This window comes from Haliaeetus albicilla, chromosome 23, assembly GCF_947461875.1.
Source record: "Haliaeetus albicilla chromosome 23, bHalAlb1.1, whole genome shotgun sequence".
NCBI classification, from domain to species: Eukaryota; Metazoa; Chordata; class Aves; order Accipitriformes; family Accipitridae; genus Haliaeetus; species Haliaeetus albicilla.
This window is the reverse complement of record NC_091505.1, coordinates 16626871-16648658: the sequence shown is the minus strand read 5'-3', so window position 1 is coordinate 16648658 and position 21788 is coordinate 16626871. Positions and strand designations below refer to the sequence as shown.

The following is a 21788-nucleotide window of genomic DNA, read 5'->3' as shown; positions in this document are numbered from 1 at the left end:
ATAAGGAGGATGTACGTGCCCAGCTGGAGGTCAGCACTGACTGAGGCTGGGAGCCAGGATTGCTCCTCCTGGCACGCTGGTGCTCCCCATGCATGCTGCTTCAGCCAGCCCCAAAGTCACCTCCAGAAGAAAGAAGGAGATGGGTGGGAGTAAAATGGGTCTCTCGTCTGCTGAAGTGGTGGATCTTCTCTGCTCTCAGCAATAATTCTCACGTCCCAAGTGGGCTTTGCTTGTCCCACATTTCTTCTGGCTGTCCCTTACTCTCTTACCCCCCAAAAGTCCTCATTTACCTTGTTTGCCTCTGCAGGCTCCGCGCTGTCTGCATGAATGCCTCTATAGAGTGGCTAGAAGCCCTGAAAAACCCAACACAGTCCCCTTCCTTCATGCCACGGTAGTGAAATAAGCCCTTTTCTTCTACCCACAACCTGGCTGGCTGGTGCTCAGCTTCTAATAGCATCCATGGAACGCAGAGTTGGTGCCCCTGGCATGCCAGGAAAGCCTGTAGCAGGGAGGCTTGGCTTTTTCTGGGGTTTGGGGGCTCCTCCATCTCACCCCCATGCATCCTTCCTGCTGGTCCAACGCTCCTGCCGTGCTCCCAGTGCCACTGTGGCAGAGCCGTGCCTGCGACGTGTGAGCCCCTCACAGGAGTGCTGCTCTTCTCCGCAATGCCCATCAACGTTTGACGGCACAAACGTTTAAAACTGCAGAGGGAAAGTGCACTCAGCCCCCCCAGACGGTTTGTACGTGACACCGCCCTTCTCCCGTGACACAAAGAGCTCAGACCCCGGGGCCAAGGGCAGCACTGGAAATTTGGTCCTTGGACACAGTGCCTGCACGCTCAGTACAGCAAGCCCCTCCTGGCCACTGGCGGACGATGAGCTCAGATTGTGGAGCAGATTTACATGGAAAAGCAGACTGGCTTTAACTTTTAGGATTCTTTTTTGTCCTGGTTAGGAGAAGACTAGTAAGTTTTTCTGTAGCTAAAAAGCTCTACGTTTGTCTTCTCTGCGCCCCAGATGACAAGCTATGTGTATGCCCTGACAGGCTCTGTCCTGACATCCCCAGGAATATTTGGCAAGTGTAAGAGGGACCACAGCAAACTGCCTGGAGTGACTTACGGTGGATGTTTCAGTGGAAACTGGGAAGGAAGCAATGAGCAAAATCTCTGCAGCACTTAATGTGGCTGAGATGTGCTTCTATCGCTTTGGGTCCCACAGGATCATGTGTGGTTGTGACTTTTTCCACCTGCAGCAGCGGTTAACAATCTCCTATGACAGTCCAGCACCTGCCTTTTGGCACTACCCAGTGCATTTATTTCTGCAAGCGGGGGCTCCCGCCCAAACGCTGCCTTCATCCAAATGCTTAGTGAGGGGGTCTCTGCTGGACGAGATCGGCCAGAGAGGTCAGGCGGCTCATCGTGTCCCTGCAGTAGCTGGGGCAGAGAAGCAGCGTGAGTGCAAGCCCCAGGCACCCACCACGCCGTGGGGAGGCTGCGCCCGGCAGCCTGGGCTGAGCCCCAGGGGTTTGGACATGGGCACCTGGCTCTAGCACTCAGAGGATGAGCTAGTGCGTGGGGACATGGGCTTTGCAGGTGTGAAACGGGAACCAGCTTGTCCCAAAGCCTTGTGAGACGTCACTAAGCTGCCAAACCAGGGTGCCAGCCAGGAATTAGCAGGTCCTCCTCTGTCTCCCCAGGAAGGACTCCCACCTGGTTTCAAGTTTAGTCGGAAACATTTCCCAGTCTCCAGAGAAGTACATCAGCCCATCTGCCCGGCCGGATATCTGCTCAGTGGATAGGACTTTATCTGCCTTGTTGTGGAGCGGGCACAGCTGCCAGCCAGGTGGTCTTTTAGTGCACCTTAACCAGACCAGAGAAAAGGCGATGCTTGTTGCTCGGTGACTTTGGCAGGAGAGCCGCTCAGCTCCTCTTCCCTGACCCCACGGTGGCAGGAGAGCCGCTCAGCTCCTCTTCCCTGACCCCACGGTACGAAGCGTGGGCTCGCTTTGCACTCACATTGCTCACCACCAGCTGTAAAAACTCTGTGTTTAGCTCAGCCCTATTAGTGCCACTCTTGCAGAGCTGCTGCAGAGCCTTTCCCCCTATTAATAGACCCATAATTCACAGGAGGAAAATATCCTTTGATGCAGTGGTGATATTTAAACCAGGGGAGGTATCAGTATTATTTTTTTAACTTGTTTTTAGGCATTCCGTTCCTTTGCTCCAGCCTCTGCTCCACATCTGTGACTGCAGCCTTCTCCATCCAACTGAGAGGGAAATTATGTGTGCAAGAGGAGTCAGGGCTCCCTTCCCGGCACACCGCTCACATTGCTAGCACTCCTGCGCCTGCCGCACGCTCAGCCACATGCTCGAGGATGCTGCACCTGAAAGTCCAGTTTCTGGATGACTCCCAGAAGATCTTTGTAGTTGATGTAAGTGGGTATCATATTCTTACTGGGGGTTTTGTGCTAATTATTGAAGTCATTGCTGCTCTGAAGGATTGCATGGTCTCTGATAGCTCCTGTTTTTTCAGCTTTAAAAAAAAATAAATAAAAAAACAAGGCAAAAAAACTCAAATCCGAAACAAGAGATTATAGCGCTGATTGCTAAGTATCTTTCAGCACCAACACACTTCCACTCTCCCCTCTTATTGGCATTATTTATAAAGAAGGAGGAATGGCTTTTACTTATCTGGTGTCATCTTTTGGAAATCAGCTAATACGAAGTGATGTTCTTGACAAGTGTCGAGTTCTTTTCTCATTCGTCGCGCTGCCAGTATAAGCATTCAACAAGGAAGAAAAATCTGGGAAGAGAATAAAAATAGGATATTTAACCAAATTATGCCTAGTGCGAAACATCTGCATGCATCTCTTCCTGGGCATTCGGCTGAAAAAGAAAACCGGGTGTTTTGAGAGTAGCTGAGGAAAAAAACTCACTGTATCTTATCTTCTGCATGACAGTGTCCCACAATACACTGTCATTAATAACTAACTCACATATTTAATAAATGCTAGTTCTGAATAGTGACTGCTGAAATAGATTTTAAATGCTAAGGATTAATATCTGTGTTGTTAGACATATATATGTATATACATAACTGAAACTAAATGTAAATTATATCTTAACTATGTGTTAGAAACATCTTTTTACAAGTGTGGTTGAGCATTTACTGTTTTTTTAGGATTGGAAAATCATAGTAGCTAATTGAATTAGATAACTCAAGTAGATCTGTTCTAGCACTTAACCTGCATCTCCTCTGGTATGAGACTGTTTCATATAAATTGGGTTTTTTCAAGTTCTGTTACATTACTCAGACAGTTCCGTCCTCTGGTTTTATAGCATAGGCTGAGAACTGCTCAGTCTCGGATGTACTGCTTGGTTTCTTTGCTATAGCAATTTATTTTGCACAGAAGAGGACTGTAAAGTAATTCCATCACCTGGCACAGTATGGGAGTTGTTTGATTTAGTTTAATTAATGTATCTTAGACCTAGAGTCAGCTTAAAAATGAGACTAGTCATTTAAAAATCCTTTTTTTTTTTCATATTGATTGGATCAGGGCATAGTGAGAGACAATTTGAGAGATGCTGCTGGTACAATATTGCTGCACTTTTTTCCATCTCTGCTTTCTTACTTGCCCAAAACACTTACAGCACTACAGCTCTGCACAACATGTTATTGCAGCAAATAGCTTCCATTAGAGGAACTCCTGGTCATTTCCTTTTTTAGCATGGAACGGTATTGGAAACCCCTTTTAGGCATTTCTTGCATTTGATGCTGTATGGGTACGATAAATGAGTAGTTGAATTAGTCACTTCTCCATTACAAAAGGACCGCTTTGGGCTAAGTTTTGAGCAGATATTTCAAGCAACTCTTCCTAAGCCCCTTCTGACTTTGGAAAGCTCTTTTCAATGTGCGGTACTTCAGTATAATGGGAGGGAAAAGGACAAAAGAGAGAAAACACGGTGGGCCTGATTCCCCCTCCACCTCGTGCTCGGCGTATGCATCTGCACCTGCCTCACGTGGGTGCCGCAGCTGCCGGCACGTGCAGCGAGGTCCCATTTCGGACCCAGCTTTGCACGGGAATGAGTTCCTCTCCCGGCGCTGAGCACTGGCCTGGGAAGGCTTCTGCCTCTGTCCGCACCCTCGCTGACGGCCGGGACCTGGCACCCTCCCTGCGGCCACCGAGCTCCCGGGATTTCCTTTGGGTGGTTCCCGGGATGGCACTGACAAGCCAAGCCTGAGCCCCCAGAGTAGGAGAAGGCAGGGGCCTGGCACATCCCCGAATGTCCCCTGTTGTCCCCTCCCTGCTGAACACCCCAGGCTTGAGCCATGGCCCAGACGGGACCTTGCTGGGATGCTGCGAGCCCTGCGCCTCGCACTGGGAGGACACTGGGATCCCCTGCCCCAGCCCCAGGCTCAGGGACAGTCACAGGTCAGCCTGTAATGGGTTTCTTGCACTGAGAGGAGATATTGCAAAGCTGTCTCCCTTCTTCCTCCCCCCCCACCCCAGTTAGCTAGAGCTGTGACCTGGCATGTGCTTTCACTGATAAAAAGTCACTCTTCTCTCTAGAAAGGGTTTAAACAAAGCAGCCCTGAGCCCAGGCAGCCTCAGGAGCCCTCCCAGAGCAGCACAGAAAGGACGAACCACTTTGCAGCCTGGGCAGACAAAGCCTGGGCATCTCTGCTAGTGGAATTTGCTACAGGGCAAGATTCAGCGGGAAGGAAAAAAAAGAAAGAAAAGGCAAACCAAACAAGCCCAGAAAAACTAATTGCTGGGGCTGAGTGAAGGACAAAGTCTCCCGTGGTCTCGTGTCCTTTATGATGAGTAAAGGTGGGAATTCATTGACAGGACCTGGCTATACGCGAGCTGGTCCAGCAAGGGCACTGGGAGCATCAGGGCTAGTGGCTTTTGGTGCATGGTATTGCAGGCCAGCTGTGGCCATGCAGAAGACAGCAGCATGCCTGGCATGGGAGGTATCTCCCAAGGTGGTGGAGAAAGATCACACCAAATCCCACGAGCTGTCGCTCCCCCCTAAACCACAGACCTGGGTGCAACAGCCAGTTCCTACAGGGAACGCTGCAGAAATGTGGGCTCGCTGTTGGACCGCAAGTGCTGCCACAGTGTCCTTTGGGGATCAGTGTGCATGTCCCCGTGTGTCGCATGCATTGCTGTCTGCCTCTGGATGTGCCTCTTGCTTTCTTACTCTGCTTACAGTCCCAGCTGCTTTCAGCAAGGAGAGGAGGGGTGAGCACAGCCTCTCCTTTCAACTGTCTTCTACAGAGGGATTTCAGCCTGCGGGTGCTATCCTGGCCCTGCAACGCCATCGAAGGCACATTTAGGGTCGGATGTGGGGCGGGCAGCCAGCCCCACACATCATGCTCCTGCTAGGCACTGGGCTCCTCCAGCACAGCGCCCGCTGCTCTCACCTGATGCCTTGCAGGGCTGATGCTGCCCCAGCACGACCATACCCCAGCACTTGTGGCAGCACGGGTCGGGGCCTTGGGACACCACAAACCCAGGATGGGACACCTGCAAGCAGCACTCTGCAAGAGGAAAGGCTCTGCTGTTGAACCATCCCAGCATCACAGGGCTGCGTCTCCCCAGCGAGCAGGCTTTGCTGGGAACGGGGCTGCTCGTCTCCCGCGGTGCCTGCCTTGGGCAGTGCTGGGCTTGGAGGGGAGCGGGTCACTCCCAGCAGACATGTGGTGGGTAATAACCCAGTAAGAAATGCTTGTCTTTCCTGGCTGCCTGACAAAGGCCAAGGCCTTTCATGCTAGAAAATTCTAGCTTGGAAATAAACATTTATAATTGTTTTAATTACCCCTGTGATCTAGTAATTTTGAGGAGAACCAGGAGTGCTGCAGAGCGAATGCTGTTATTACGCTATCACTTTTCAGCAGCCTTTCAGCACAGAGCCAGCAATTTCATCCCAGAAGAAGCCGTGAAAGGTGGTTATTAGCAAGCATCACCGCCAGCAGCCGGGGTCCCTCCCGTCCCTGCCGGGAGCAGCCGCTGTTATGGGGAGCTGCAGCCTGCCTTCACTTCCATCACCTGGAATGCCATAATTTAGCAGCTGTCTAACCCAGCCTCTCTGCTCCAGCTTGCTTTTACACTAACCCACGCTCATTTTTGGCCTGCTTTTCATGAGTTGATAAAGGGTTTGCAGGGTTTTTGCTGGGGTGGGTCACCGCCAGGTTCATTTCTGGTGCTTTCTGGAGCATTTTCCAAAGTCAGGGGCCTCCCGGGTTGTTCCCCAGCTGTGTCACACAGCACAGCAACAAGTCAAGCAAAACACCCTCCAAGAGTTTCTGTTTACTGCGAATAGCTACAGCCTGGCCTCCCTTATCAGGATGTAGTACCACTTATTAATATTGCTAAGGTGCACAGATGACCCAGGGCCCAAGGAGCAGGATCTCCGCAGGGTCCTGTTGCTGTTAATTACCATTAACCATGACAGCAGCTCACCCCCAGCAACCCAGTCACCAGCTGTTGGGGCACACGGGCTCGCTGCGCAGGTTTGAGGTGTGCTCCCATTTGCTCTTAATTGAGCATGTTTGCCATGGCCCTCCCTGGGTCAGGCAGATGCTCATCCTGGGGATTGCTCGTTGGTTTGCCAGGGATAGGGCTGCCCGGACAGTGATGGTTGCAAAAGGTGAGCCAAAAGCAAGATTTCTTTCCTTTTCCTTTCCTTTCCTTTCTGGTTTACATTCCTTAATAAGGGAGGAGAAGTGACGAGGAGGAATCTGATTTCCAAGAGCAGAGGTAAGGGGCACACAGTGTGCAGTCATCCTGTCCCACATGCCAAAACCAGCAGCATTAACTGAGTAAGGTTTGGGGAATCGGGAATCAGGAAAATGCCACAGCTCCCCTTGGGGTGAAGGCAGGGAGCTAAAACTTCTCCCCCATCTCACTGAGATCCAGTCACCACTGCCTAATCCGCTGCTTCCATGGTGTGTTTGTCTGCTAGCAAAAATCCTGTGGAAAAGGGCTGTTCAACCTCACCTGCAGCCACCTCAACCTCGTGGAGAAGGAGTACTTCGGGCTGGAGTTTCGCAGCCAGGCTGGGAACCACGTGAGTGTGGGTCGCGGCATGGGGCCCCGGTGCTGCACCGTGCCGCAATCGCCCGCCTGGCTGGGGCCTTGCTAGCACCTCCCTGAAATATCAGGCGGAAAATTTCAACAGAAAGGTTTGCCACGATGCCAAAAACCCCTTGAAAATGGGAGTTACAAGGGGAGCCGCAAGCTGGTTGGCAAAGCCCTGGTGATAGCCACAGCTCATGGGGTTTATCCGTAGCCATCTGTGTGGGGCTGCCCAGCGGGATGGCTTGCTGCAGCAGCCGAGCTGGCCAACATTTTTGTGTTGCATTCTAGCATGCTGCTGCTGCTTTTGTTCCCCGTCTGCTGTGCTGTTTATTCACCCAATTCTTCATTGCCTTATTTCAGGTCTGGTTGGAACCACTAAAACCCATAACAAAGCAAGTCAAAAGTAAGTATTTCAAGAGTAAAATTCTTCTAAATCACTGCCAGTGACAATACTAGCACAGACACGTTAGTCCGGTTATTGCTTGGGGACGGGGGCTCTGGTTTCTAGCATTTACCTGAGCTCATTTTATAGCATGAGGCTGGGCAGGATTGTTTGCAAAGGCACCACAGTCTGTATAAAATCCTGTAGAAATACTGCTGCCTTTGCAATCTGGTATCTGCACCATTTTAGGCTTGAGCTGTTAATAACCTGACAGCTTGGCAGAGGAGCAAGGGCGGCTGCGTGCATGCTTGCGCGGCGCATTGCTGTGCTGGCAGAGCGGCAGGCATCGCTCCCTGCGTGCCCTCCTTTCCCCTTTGCAGCTCTCAGCAGCCCAGAAGCCTGCGCGGCACGAGCGCTGTGTGAAGCAGGGTTAGCCATGGGTCTCGCAGGCTCTGCCGCTCCTCTCCGACCCCCGCCAAGCCGCTGCAGGGAGATGCTGCGGAGCCTGACCTGAATTCGGGCTCGGCATCCCCTGCCGCGGCCGCGACCGATGTTAACACAGTGCCCCTTTCAGCCTGTTTCCACCCCCTTCATGGACCAAACGATATTTTCCCCAAATACAGGACGACTAGGAGATGGTCGAAAGCATGAGGCCATGACCCCAGTATTTGCCATGGGGAGGCTGCAGTACAGTGTTTGCATGAATTTCCCTGTAAGGGGAAAGCCTGATAAAGAGCCTCCCCTTTATGGGTGCACCAAAAGTGGGATTATTTCAGGCACCAATTTCTTCTTCCCTGTCGCTTCTGGCCTGTCCCTCCAGGAGCACCTGAGCCATCCCATGGTGTCCTGGGATAGTCGGTGCCTACAAAATGGCGTCCCTCCCTCCATGCTCTTTGCCATGAGCTTGGCTGCTCCTCACACTCATCCCATGAAAAAGCTTTGCCCAAACAGCCTCCTATGGAGCTGTTGCACCCCAAGTACTCGGAGGGCTTGGTTTAAAGTACAGTCCTGCTGATGACAATTACACTGGGACTCTGGTCACGCTCCAGACAAGCACCCTTGGCACCACTCCGCAGAACCCCTCCTCCTGACAGGGGTCTTTGCAATTTAAAGAATTGCTGGGGCATTTTCTCTTTCATATTATTTAGGTGTCCAACTCCCTGACTGCCTCCATTGGTAACACTGGGAGTCTGGGCAGGCTGGTTTTTGGGGGCAGGCTGAAGTCTCTGATGTTCAGGGATTCCAGCCCTGATTTGTAAGGGTTCAGAGTGATTTACTCTGTAAGGAGACAGCATGTGTGAAGAGAGTTGTAAATGTTCTCAATAGACACATGAAAGAAAACTTATGAAGATGTTGTGTTTTAAGATCCTAAGGAGGTTCTTTTCAAATTTATGGTGAAATTTTTCCCAGTGGACCCCGGCCATCTGAGAGAAGAGCTGACCAGGTACAGTACTTGTTCTATTATTTTCTTACTGCACATGCCTGTATTTTTGCAATTGTGAAGCATGCATTTAATTCCTTATCTTCATCTACCCGAGTCTGTCTGCGAGCTGTGGTTATCCTAAGTATTGAAAGAGCTCTGTACTTTACAAAACAAAAACTGAGCGAGTATCTTTTTTTGATCCTCTGTTTTTAAACAAAATCCACTGGAAGGATCAGCCGTCTTAAAAGGCTGCAATTTGTTTACTGCCAAACACTTTAGCAGTTGGGCACAGAGTCTGACTTTGCTCAGTCTAGCTCCTGCCTCAAGCTGTGTTCTGAAAGAAGAACTTTAATTTTATTTTTAAAAGTGACATTGTTAGCTCTTATGTTTTAGAGAAAGCATTGCGAACAGGATCTAAGAATAAACCTAAGACAGTGCTTCCGCAGAACATTAGCCCTGAGAGATGCAATTGCCCTCCAAAGCACAAAGGAATGTTAACTCTGAAACATACTAATGGGCATTTCAATGGCAGGGGTGTACTGGTCGTGGTGGTGCCCAGCTGCAGTCTTCTGCAGGGGCTGCCTGCTCCTCCCGTGACCCTGCAGGCCTGCATTCCTTGAGTTGAAACGCGGGCGAGCGCAGGGAGAGGTGCGGGGACAGCCAGGCCCCTGCAGCAGAGCCCTCACGGCTCAGCCTGGCGCCCGGCTCTCTGCTGAGCCTGGCTCCCCCCAGGGCATGCTCCTGTCCCCCTCCGCAGGTACCTCTTCACCCTCCAGATCAAGAAGGACCTGGCGCTGGGGCGGCTGCCCTGCAGCGACAAGAGCGCGGCGCTGCTCGTCTCCCACCTGCTGCAGTGTAAGGGCAAGCGAGTGCCCGCAGGGATGGTGCCCCTTCCCCGGGGACAGGGTGCTCAACGGGGCTTCGGCTGTATAGCCAGGGGCTTCCCCTGTAGTGACCCCTCGCAGCCTAACCTGCGCTCTCCCCTTGCTCCCCGCAGCTGAGCTGGGCGACTTCCACGAGGAGACGGACCAGCAGCACCTGGCGACCCACAGGTACCTGCCCAACCAGGAGTACCTGGACAACAAGATCATGCACTACCACCGGAGACACAGGTAAGGGCTGCTCCGCACCGTGGCTGCCCACCCAAAGCACCCGACGGGTGCCCGTCGACGGGGCCGTTCCCATTAGCAGGCAGGGCCGGCATTGGGGCGGGTGTGATGCCAGCGTGTGCACTTCCAAAATGGCATTTTTTTTCAGCCCATTTCAGCAGCTGCCTTCTCACTCTTGTCGCTTCCCAACACCTTTGTGTCTCCAGCGGGAAGATGCCGGCCGAGTCGGATGTTCAGCTGCTGGACGTGGCCAGGAAGCTGGAGATGTACGGGATTCGCCCGCACCCCGCCAGCGATGGCGAGGGGACACAGATCAACCTGGCCGTGACACACATGGGGGTGCTGGTCCTGCGGGTGAGCCCGGGGCTCGGGGCGGGCTGCCAGCGCCCAGGAGGGGTGGCCTTTCCCCAGGGACATCACCTCCAGTTGTGAGGGACCCTCCTCCCCCCTGCGTGCTCCAAACCCTCCCAAATCCTACAAGAGGGAGCATGCCCCGGCAGACCTCCGGTGTGGAGGTGATGCTCCGGGGCATGGCTGCAGGGCTCAGCCCCACCGCCTCCATCAGCGCCGGCTGCGTGCCGCCGTGCCTGCCCTGGCTCTGCTGGCTCTTGTCACAGCGAGCGCGGCCATGTAAGCACTACAGGTTACACGGCTGCGTCACATGTGTTCACCGTATAATCTTCCAGTGAAAATAGCCACCTCACGTCTGTGCAATTACATAACACTGTAATCACGGCATAGCTGCAGAATAAATACAGACTTCCTCGCAGCCGGCGTGAAGCAGTGCTTGCCTCCCACACTGGCTAATTTCAACCTGAGAACATCTTGCCAAAGCAGAAAAAAAAAAAATCCTAACTGTGGGTCTGCTGCTCGTAATTAGTGCTGCCAGATCCGGTTATTTATTCAGAGCCATAAACACCCCTCACGCATGATTAGAGCGTCTGTGAGCCCATTAAAATCTGGGCTCTCCCAGAAAGCTGAGGGTCTCGGTGCCACACCACGGAGTAACACAATTTTACCTGGTCCTGTTGTGACACCAGTGTTGTGCGGCTGCATCTAAATTGATGCGTAATGATAATGGGTAAGGTATGCTTGCAGGCTGCTTAAGCTGGGTCTAAAGGCATGGGAGTGAGCTGAGCTCTGCTACGCTTCCCAGCAAAGGAGAGGAGGATCTTAATTCTTTTGGGGGGGCTGATTCTGCATTAACTCATGTGATGTTCGAGCTGGGACAGGTTGGACTCCCTGCCTTGACCTCTGTGAGGTTTGTCTTGGGGTCCTGGAGTTTTACAAATAGCTTCAGTAGGCAGAGTTAAGCCCTGAACCTCAATTCCCACTTTTGGGATCAACTGATGGGCAACCACCAAATCCTGGCACCCCTTCCCCAGACCTCGGCAGCAGTGAGAGCCACGTCGGGGTCTTGTGTAGTGTCCTACAAGCTCAGGTCTTGGCCCTTTGTATTTCTGCAATCCTCACTTGCCCCATCTTGCTGTAACCACCATGTCCATCCTTGCAGGGCAATACAAAGATCAACACATTCAACTGGTCCAAAATTCGCAAACTGAGTTTCAAGAGGAAGCATTTTCTCATCAAGCTCCATGCAAACATCTCTGTAAGTACTACGCTGCAGGCAGCTGCGAGGCTCAGGAGCAGGCAGCTGTGGACACAGGATCAGCCGCGCAAAGTCCCCACGTTGAATAAAATCCATTTCTGCTGCTCACGGGTGATTCTCCTTCCCCCCTCCCTCAAGCATGGCACGTGCCACCCTGTGTCCCCAGAGGCCGTAGCCGCCGGCAGACGAGTGTGATCCTTTGTGGGGTCAGGAGGGCGAACGGCAGAGCCTGGCCCCGTGCCCCTGACGCCGGCTCGCTTGTCTCCGGTTGTACAGGTGCTGTGCAAGGACACGCTGGAGTTCACCATGGCGAGCCGGGACGCCTGCAAAGCTTTCTGGAAGACGTGCGTGGAGTACCATGCCTTCTTCAGGCTGTCTGAAGAGCCCAAGTCAAAGCCCAAAGCCCTTCTGTGCAGCAAGGGCTCCAGTTTTCGCTACAGGTAAAGTCCCCGGGGAAAACTGAACACACGAGGCCAGGAAGGGTGTGGGGATGGCTCAGAGCCTCCCTTTCATGTTGGACCTGGCTGGATGCGAGGGGGTGATACCCAACAGCTGCTTTTCCTGGAGAGACTGCTGTCTCGGTCTTGCCGCATCCCCTTGCCTCCCCTGGGATGCGGGAATGCCCAGGGCTGGGGCTGCTGAGGCTGCTCACACCTCTCCCCCCCTTGCTGCAGCGGGAGGACACAGCGGCAGCTGCTGGAGCATGGGAGGAAGGCGAAGATGAAGAGCCTGCCCTTCGAGAGGTACCGGGGGGATGGAGGGGGCAGTGCCCAGTCTGGGGCGGGGGGGGCACGGCACCCTACTGGCCACGCACCCACCCATGCTCTTGGCCTTGCAGGAAGCACTACGCGTCCCGCTATGATGAGAGGCAGTGCCGCTCCTCCCCAGACCTCCTGACGGACGTCTCCAAGCAGGTATTTCCCCTCGGCATCAACGAGAAGTAGTGCCAGGGCTTGGGGGGGGGGGTCTTGCCATCATGGCCCCAGCTGGCAGAGCTCAGCTGGAGGCCAAGCCAGACCCTCGGCTCTGCGGGCTCACTGCTGGCCCTGCTTTGCCCCCCTGCCTGGCCGGGGGTCTGGGCACCCACCCACCCTCTGCCCCTGCTCAGGTGGAGGAGCTGCGCCTGGCCTATGGTGGCCGAGGCCCCTACCATGCCAACGGGGTGCACGCCTCTGAGCCCACGCTGGATAGCCGGCGCCGGAGCTCCGCCGTGGAGGTGACGTTCGCCGCCGAGCTGGAGCGCTCCAAGCCCGAAGCATCCCCCTCCTTCCTGCCCCACTCCAAAAGCTCGTCTGCCTTCCCCCTGCTCTACGCCGAGCTGGAGCTGGAGCGAGCATGGGAAGCCGCCGACCTCTTCGGTGCCAGGAACCCCCTGACCTCCTTTCGGCCCCACCAGTTCGCCGGGAACAGTAAAAGCCCCTCGGTGGGCAACATGCGGGAGGTGAGCACCCGGCCGCTGGTGTACACGGACGTGCCGTGTCCCCCGCCCATGGCCGCCCCGGCCCCGCAGGTCCTCTTCTACCTGGACAGGCCCCCGCAGCCCCCGTGCCACGCACCGGTGCCCGGCGAGGACACAGCCAGCGGCCGCAGCCCCGCGGCCGCAAAACCCCTCAGGCGGAGCCCGAGCGGGACCCGGGCCGGGGAGTTTCATCGCGAGGCTGCGTGCGTGGCAGCGGGCGCAAGTGTGGCCCCAGCGGGGGAGAGCAGGTTGCTGGCGCGCTCCTTCGATTATGGCCTTCAGGAGCAGCCTCCCAAGCGATCTTGGAGCCAGTCGGACATGAAAACCATCCGCTTCCCCTACGGCTCGGAGTTCAGGCCCCTGGGCCCGTGCCCCGCGCTGAGCAGCCGGAAAGCGGGCGTCTTTCGGCACGCGCCAGCCCAGCAAGGGCTGGCACCGGGGCTGCGGCGTTCCACCGAGCGCTACGTGGGCAGCAGCACTGAGTCCAGCGACTCCGACTCCGACCTCCTGGCTGCCGACTACTGCTCCCTGTACGGCCGGGTGCTGCGGTCGCCCATGGCCCGGGTGCGGCTGTCCTCTGGCAGCCTCCAGCTGGATGAAGAAGATGAGGAGGTGTCCTTTGCAACGGGCGCCGCTGAAGAGAGGACTTCCAGGGTGGCCTCCAGGTATTTCACCTAGGTGCCTGACACTGGCCAGAGGGAGCGGAGGTGGCTGGCACTGGCCTGGGGCCGCAGAAGGGTGACGCTCTTGCTTGCAGGGCTGCTAACTGCTTGCGAAACATCGATGGACTTGTGTCGTGCGAGTGCTCTTAGCTATAGAGGGTGTGTTAATGGACAACAAGGCAGCGTTCAGAAGTACCCATCCTCTGCACCACGCTCGGAAGCTGGTGCATCTCTGCCACCACACACGGGGGTCCTGCTCCAGCCAGAGGGGCCAGGGCTCTCCTAAAGCCCTGCAAAGACCCTGTGTCCTGCCTGAGCTGGTGGCTGCTGGCCATGCTTGGAGCTCAGCTGCTGGGGTCTTCACTGGGAGAGGGAGAAACAGAAAAAACTTTTTTTTTTTTTTTCACAGCTGCTGGTGTGAAGGGTGTTTGATGCCCATTTGGAGAGAAGCAGGATGGCCAGGGGAGGCTGCTCCTGGAGCTGACCCCCACCATGGACACTGCCAATGCCCCAGCACAAAGCCCATCTCCTGCATCCTGCTTCTCCTCCCTCCAGCGCTGCAGGGAGCACCTGGCCCTTGAGGACAAGATTGCATGTGTGGGGTGCTCCTTGCGATGCTTGGAGCCATGGAGGAAGCATACTGCTCTGTCTTCGCCCTGGCCAGTTCAGAGCATTATCCTTCCCCAAGAAACATCTCAGCAGTTCTTGTATAAATCATTTAGCAGCATCCCACAGTGCGCTCTGGGAAGTGGGTTAATGAATGATATTGCATAGCTCTGCTTTTCTTAGGCCTGTTAGCTGTCTTTTTCTGGCAGCACCTCCACAGTCCTGCTACCTCAGTGCCCTGCTTAAATCTGGGGGTGTGAGGCCTGTAAGGGAGTTCTTTGCTTCCCCAAAAAGCAGCATGGGAAAGAAGATCTCAGGAGGGAGCTAGGGAATGAACAGGCAGCTGGTGTTCACCCTTAGCATTAGACAGTCTGCTGTAACCATGGTGCTTTGAAACTTTCCTGTTTGTTTGCTACATGAGTGCAACATCATTTTTACCAGGGCTGTTTCTAGCTATTAAGAAGGAGCAGGAGATAGGACTGCTCACCATCCATGGGGTGGCAGAATTCCTGATTTATCCATTGCTCCCTTGAAGGGAAAAGGTATAAAGATACTTCTTGGAAGTATTTTTATTACAAAAACTTACTATTACCCTAAACCTACAGGAAATCTACTCAGAAAAGTGGAGAATGATGATGCCTCTCTAAGATTTATGGAGAGGATCTTGTTACTTTTCTTTAACAATCCCATAAGTAGCTGTAGGACATGACTGTAAGGAGAGGGACAGCCCAGTAAATCCATAGTTGAGAAACCACTGCAGCCTGCTAGAATAGAGTTCAGAAACAAGGAAGCTGGGATAAAGACAAAAAATGGGTTAAAATGTAAAAAGAACTGGGCTTATGGGTACTGCTCACCCTGCGCGTTGTCCTTTGTTTTAGAAGCCGGACAATAAAAATCCGTTGTTCACAGCAGAGTTTTGGGTTCCTCCTTCTGCCCTGTGAAATCTGCACCCTCAGCCCTGGAGGCAGCCCCAGCCCACCTTCCCCTGCACCTCCCAGGCAGCCCTCGCTGCTCCACAGGGCTGCCAGGCTGGCTTCCCTCTCCCACAGCTGCTTGCTGGCTCTCTCTGTGCCTTCACTGTCTCAGGGACTGGGAAGACTCGCCGAGATCCCTGAATGCTGCTGAAAACAACCACATTCTTGGTTGGTTGCCCAAAGAAAATGCATTACATCAACAAGAGAGGTTTGCTTGTGCTCCTGGTTACCCTGTGCTGAAGAAGCTGTGAACTACAGGGACTCCACATGCTGCTCTGGCACATGTTCTGTTAAAAAAAGGGATAATCTTTCTGGTTATAGATAATTGTTTCTTCCCTTTCCCAAAGCTCTGCACCTTGGAAAGAGCAAGAACCACCACTCAATACAGCATTTAAGTATGGTAGTCTATATGCACAATTTGGGGGGGGGGGGGGGGGGGGGGGAAGGGGATAGCAGTGTTACAAAACCAGACTGCACACACAGCCCTCAGAGTGTTACACCTTAAGCACACAGGCAAATCTACAATCACTGTTAGCTCCTGAAAGCATGTGGAGACACAAGTAAAGGCTGGCCCAAGTCAGCTTTACCTTGAGCAGATCCCAGAACAGACACACAGTCCCACTGAGGGGGGCTGATGTACAGCCACACTGCCCAAATCCCCAGGAGCTGCCAGCTCTGGCATTCAGGACTTTGCTGGGGAAACAGCATCGAGGAGAAACAAGGCCTTGGGAACTATTTTTGGGTTTTTTTCCATTGACTAGACCACACTGGGGCACACACAGCATGTGCACTGTGCCTTAGCACATCCTTACACCATCATCAACAATAGCAGAGGAACAAAGCAGCTCATGAGTAAGTGACAGAAATTAACATGTTTAAGCTAAATTCATTGCATAAACTAGCTCTCCTGGGACTGACTAAAATAAGGGGACAAACCCATTAAGCAGTGGCTCACATGTCAAGGAAGAATTGAAATAAGCCCTAAGTCCTTCCCCATGGTCCCTGCTCATCCTTATTCACCCAGAAGAGGTAAGAACATCTATTTAAGTGATTGAGTTTCACTAGGGAAGAAAACAAGGATGGAGAGAGGACATGGAATGATTTGGTCTGCCAACAGCAAAGGACAGACAGCAGTACCTGAAAAATGCAAACTAACTTTTACAGCCCTTACACAAGCAAGGATTATTAAAGGGGGAGGAGGCACAGCAGCATAACAGCATCAAAACATTAAGCTACTCAGCACATTGGGACTGAAGTAACCGGAGCTCACAGAAAATATATCACTTCTAAAGCTAATCTTGAAATTTAGATGCACGCTGTTCAGCAACTTTTTAAGGTAGAGGTGTATATGTTAGGATATAAAAAGAAGCAAAATGTACACTGAATAAAGAACTTCAGTTTGGAGAAGCACTAAGGTTTCAGTGTACTATTTACCTCATCTCTGTGTTAAGTGTTACTTCATTTATTGGAAAAATGTGAAATAAGACAAGCCAACATACATACCACTAAAACTTTGCAAAGAAAAAAAATAATTTTATTCCAGTGTTAACTCATAAAACAGTGTGATAAAAATCAGACCTTTAACAACTGCTAAACTTTGTGCAAACACATTAAGAACCTATGTACTTTCCTATTCAGCTATAGACATTCGACTGAATGCAAGAACAGGTGTTTACGATACTACATGCTTACTGTACAGAAGCATACTAGAGGAGTCAGAGACCAAGGGTTTTAAGAATGGTTACATTAATAAAGGACTCATCTACCCAAGAACAAATACATTTCTCTATTCTGCGATTCAGACTATTTTGATAAGACTACTTCAATATCAATTCTTCTCAATCTACAGTGGGAAGCATGGCAAACCAAACAAGCAAGAAGATTCCTGCATGAATATTTTGATATATCTTTCCATTAGCTATCTGTCAGCAACAGAATACTGCTGATTAAGTTACACAGTTCATCAATAACTAACACATGGTGGGGAAAAAGACAACTGTTTTCTGGAAACCAGTAATACAGACATCCATTCTTAAGAGTTAAGGTTATAGTTTTAACGATGCACAGAGACTTTAGGCGCAGAAATGCCATATGCAGTACAATTAAAAAAAAAAACCTTCTTGAATGGACTGTGCTACAAGAGAATGAGGCTGTATTATTCACACATGGATGAGTTTTTCCCCACACTGTCCTATGAGGTAGGTATACATCCCACCCATTTCACAGGAAAAGAAGAGGCACCATAGTTCAGCAACTTATTACAGTCATATCACAAATAGGACAGGTTCCAATTTCCCAAATAATTCATTAACCCTACCTACCCAGAATCATTTATAGAGTTGCATAGATTAAAGACCCTGTGTCAACAGGGTACAGCCACCAGTTATAAAATTTGGGAGGAATTCCCATCACCTCTCCCTTGGCCTCCCACATAAAACGAACACCTTAAGGGAAGTGACATGGAAGTAAAAACATGTTTTTAATTCTGAGAAATTTGTATGGAGCTCTGTAAAACGACATTTGGGTCGAGACTGCTGAAGTGAAAGTCGAGGTAACTGTGGCACAGGCCTTTTTGTACCTTCACTCCACAATGCCGAGTTCACAATGAAGTCAGAGTGTTCTGACACCTCTACCATGTTGTCACTGGCCGTGCGCATTCGTCTGAGCACACAGATCCTGACGACTCCTCTTTAGGAATGGAATCAAACTGAACCCTGGGGCTGTTCCATCCATTCCCTGTGGCGTAGCAGCTGGTAGGTGTCCTCCGGACAAGAACAGCATGGGGGGGACCCAAACCTTTTCAAAGCAACCATGCAACTCTGTGCAAGGAACACCTTTCTTGAACTAGAACACAAGTTTGTAAGAGGTATATCCACACCTCTGCACATCTACTAAAATTCAGAATAAAACGCACAACAGAACAAGCTCATGAAAGTTTACAGAACTTAAATATTTATTTTTAAACCATTTAAAACCCCCCAAAACATTGAAATAAGCTTAATCTATAAACAGATTTACAAGACTAACAACTACAGAAGCTAGAGGAGCACTACAATTTGTTTCTGTGATGCAGTTATTTTGTAAAGCTTCAGATCAACTGTATTTACAACTTTTGCTGCTTTTACATTTATAAAAATATTTATTTCATCCATAACATTATTGTTTTCAAAAACTATTTCCAGACTTTTTTCTCAGATATAAATTCTAATTGAATTTCAGTTATATAGCAGATGAAAGTTTTAAACAGAAACATTTTTTTAAAATTAAAACAAGGAGTTAAAAGTAATTTTTTTACAGTGTAGGCACCATTGAAAATAATTGTCCTTGGCATATCTAACCACCATCTCTCACAAGTGTCCTTTATATAAAAACGATGTAATGGCAACATTTGACTAAAAATGCAGTATTTACTTGCACACCATTACTTTTTCAATATTTGGCAGATATATTTCAGATTCTTTAAAATGACTTTTGTGCAAAAACAAATGTGCAGGTCTGAACCATAAAATAAACACACCCAGCCTTTATCAAAAATAAATTTACACCAACAGTTCCACAGCTAAGTACTGAAAAACAATCCCAGTTCAAAACTTCAGCATAATATACATACTGGGTTGAAAAAGGGAAAAAAAAACAGAAGAGAAGATATTACCCATCTAGCAGTACCATAAATATATAACTGAAAGCAACTTATAGTCTTATCTACTTTTTATGAAAAAAAAAAAAAAAAAAAAATCACTCCGTACTGCACAGTACTACCTTTTTGTGAAAGAATATCTATAACTCAGTTATTTGCATATTAACTGGTAAATACATATTTAAAATACACTTTCAGAAAATTATAAACAAATTATGTTGATGTACTGTATTTAATGTATTTAAGAACAAAAATGTGTATAAATATCTTACAGGAGAAACAACACCACCACACAGAACGCTGGTGTTACACTTATACCTGCTTGTGAGGTATGTATCATGCGACGCTCGGCTTCTCTGGCTCCCTTCCACCCAGGCATGTGTACTCAGAGGAAAAAAATTAAGTTAAGTTAAATTGGACTTCAGGTTTTGTCCATTATTGCCAAAAGCCCCACCCCCTCAACTGTATTGCTCTAAATTTTCCTACCATGATGATATAAGATTGAATTACTACTTCAAAACCTGTTCTAAAAGGTAATACATATACTGTACATCAGGATATACCTGTTGCTACATATCACCTGCAAACTATTGACATATTGCTCTCAAATATATTTAATCATAGAGCTGCCTAAAATACTGTACCAATTTAGAATTATAATAGATACTGTTGCAGGTTTATTTTTCAGGGCACGATAACTATATGCTGGTTGAAGCAGGTGCTACAGCAATACCCTTGCCACTACATTACATGTTTTGAATACGCTTGTGAAAAAGCTATTTTCTCTGAAGCTTATTAGTGATTTACAAAAGTTTAACTCATGAATACAAAAGACCTGTACATCCCCATGTACAGGAACAAAACAGCATCAAAACATACTGTACTTGCACTTTCTATTAACTAAAGTAATGGTTATTTCTAAAAGCAAAACTGCACCTCAACATTTATCAGATTAAACAGGTGAAACTACAATATTAAAAGTTGTTCTTTACAAAATAATTTCCTGAAAATATAAAACCATGTGCACTGCCACAAAATAGTTGAGTAGGTTCTTTCAAATCCTCAATCACCATCAATATGTTGCAAAGATCCAAAAGGCACAAGGAGCTCATGAGCTAAGCACTGCCAAGCTTGAAGTAGTTTTGGTGGGTTTCACTGGGTCCATACGAAACAGCAGTCAATTATGTGAAGTTTCTTAGGATGAGTCATTAACAGAAAATCTATGGATAAAAAAATGCAAGTAAGAATCTTGTTAGTTATATTGTTTCAACTTGGCAAACAGCACATAACTATTTTTGCATCACCAAACCTGTACATGCTTTCATCTCAACAGTTCACAGGAAAAAAACACCAGAAGTGACATTCTCAAGAAAATATTCCCTAAAAAGTTAAAGATTCTCCTGCTCCTTTACTGGCTATAAATATGCTTATGACAAAATTGCAGGCTAAATTAAAGGAAGCAAGGTATAACAACTACAGTAAAATTGCAGCACTAGAAGACCAAACAGATACGGTAATTGTTACTATTAGTTTCAGTCTCAAACAGAATTGTTATGTATACTACCAAAGTTAAAACTTTAAAGCACTGGACATAGCAGATCTTTCACTTACCACTAAACTACTCAAATTTACCCAACATATGAAATTCAGTGTCAACCAACCTTTCCTGTACATAAGTACTTAATTTAAAATTTTTCTTTTAAAATAAAACTTTTTTTTTTTCCCTACAATGCATACAACAATTTCTTTAACTTACTTCTGAAATTTCTCCATAAGTTTCTTCACCATCTTATCTGTGATCCCTGGACATGTTGCTTCTGCCATATTGATGCTTTTCTCAAGTTCTTCAATTGCTTTCTTTCTGCTAGCATTATTTGTGTCCTGCTGTTTGAGCTGAGTAACAAACCAAAACAGATAAAAATTATAGAATTTATCAGACACTTGGGTAATATTTTCAAAGAAATTTTTTAAGTCAAGACTTACCTCAGCAAACACGGGGGTGATTATCATAGTTAGACAACTCAGGGTTTTAACAAGATCCTGATCCTAAAAGTTAACAAATAAGGATTACATTAGCATACTCCTGTACAACACATACGCTGCATTTAACACAGCACATGTGATTTTGAAAGTTCAGTTAAATTCAACAAAGCACTTGAAATACATTACAAAACCAATGAAGGCACAGTACATCAACAAATGTTATGTGATGTGGAAACAGATGCGTGATGACACATCTGAAGTGTCATATATCATCAGAAAAACAATTCAGTTTTTCCTCTCTAATATTATGAGAGTCTTTAAAATTCACACCTCTATGAGCAGTTACTGATCTATTAGTATGCGGTACCTTTTGCATTTAAGGCTGACATGGGCATAGGAAATACCGCTAACAAGCATCACCTCTTGAACTACAAAAAGACAGTCAGTTCTTATGAAAAGTGAATAATTACTAAGTTTTATCACTATCTTCCTTAAATTGGCTTCAAAATCAGCACGTAGAAAGAAGAACTCTTCAGACTGTACACACCGTCCCATTCTGTAGCTTCTTTGCATCTGGCTTCTTTCGAACTGTTGTAAAACTCCACTCAGGATGAGAGTTATTTTCTTTGTTACTGGACTCCCTGAAGAAAAAGGATATGATGTACACAATACTAGCCACAACGTAATGCTAAGCAAGCATAGGTAACCGAAATACATAATAAATCTATATGGATTAGATCTGTATTCCCTAAAATAAGAAGAAAAACGTTGACCTTTAAAAAAACAACTTCAGAGGCTGAATAAATTGAAATACAATCAAAGCAAACAGAAGATGTTATCTACCCATAAAGCTTACCTTCT

At 49.0% G+C, this 21788-nt stretch overlaps 2 protein-coding genes across 4 annotated transcripts in view; one reads left to right on the top strand and one right to left on the bottom strand.

The window, feature by feature from the left end:
* Positions 1 to 2032: 2032 nt before the first annotated feature.
* FRMD7 (FERM domain containing 7) lies at positions 2033 to 15222 on the top strand. 2 transcript variants are annotated; one of them, XM_069811396.1, is made up of 12 exons: positions 2033 to 2430; positions 6968 to 7072; positions 7444 to 7486; positions 8876 to 8909; positions 9646 to 9743; positions 9886 to 10000; positions 10204 to 10351; positions 11511 to 11606; positions 11883 to 12046; positions 12281 to 12349; positions 12445 to 12520; positions 12715 to 15222. In XM_069811396.1, the coding sequence occupies exons 1-12, from the start codon at positions 2374 to 2376 to the stop codon at positions 13741 to 13743; spliced, it is 2034 nt and encodes a 677-aa protein (XP_069667497.1). In that variant the 5' UTR covers positions 2033 to 2373; the 3' UTR covers positions 13744 to 15222. The 2 variants fall into 2 exon arrangements, with proteins under 2 accessions (XP_069667497.1, XP_069667496.1); XM_069811395.1 differs by having other exon boundaries at positions 8831 to 8909.
* A 3016-nt stretch (positions 15223 to 18238) lies between these two features.
* The window catches only part of STK26 (serine/threonine kinase 26), a 33496-nt gene continuing 29946 nt past the window's right edge, over positions 18239 to 21788 (bottom strand). For both annotated transcript variants that reach the window (XM_069811393.1, XM_069811394.1), the window contains 4 exons: positions 21475 to 21568; positions 20928 to 20990; positions 20701 to 20837; positions 18239 to 20164 (listed from right to left, as the gene is read on the bottom strand). In XM_069811393.1, coding sequence (XP_069667494.1) covers positions 20140 to 20164; positions 20701 to 20837; positions 20928 to 20990; positions 21475 to 21568 — 319 coding nt within the window. In that variant the 3' untranslated portion in view covers positions 18239 to 20139. The remainder of the gene's footprint in view (positions 20165 to 20700; positions 20838 to 20927; positions 20991 to 21474; positions 21569 to 21788) is intronic.

Excerpts from the sequence above, each read along its gene's own strand:
- FRMD7 (XM_069811395.1), top strand. The coding sequence starts at position 2,374 with ATGCTGCACCTGAAAGTCCAGTTTCTGGATGACTCCCAGAAGATCTTT. Across the intron at positions 8,910-9,645 it reads CTGAGAGAAGAGCTGACCAG|GTACCTCTTCACCCTCCAGA; the intron begins GTACAGTACTTG and ends CCCCCTCCGCAG. Across the intron at positions 12,047-12,280 it reads GGCTCCAGTTTTCGCTACAG|CGGGAGGACACAGCGGCAGC; the intron begins GTAAAGTCCCCG and ends CCCTTGCTGCAG.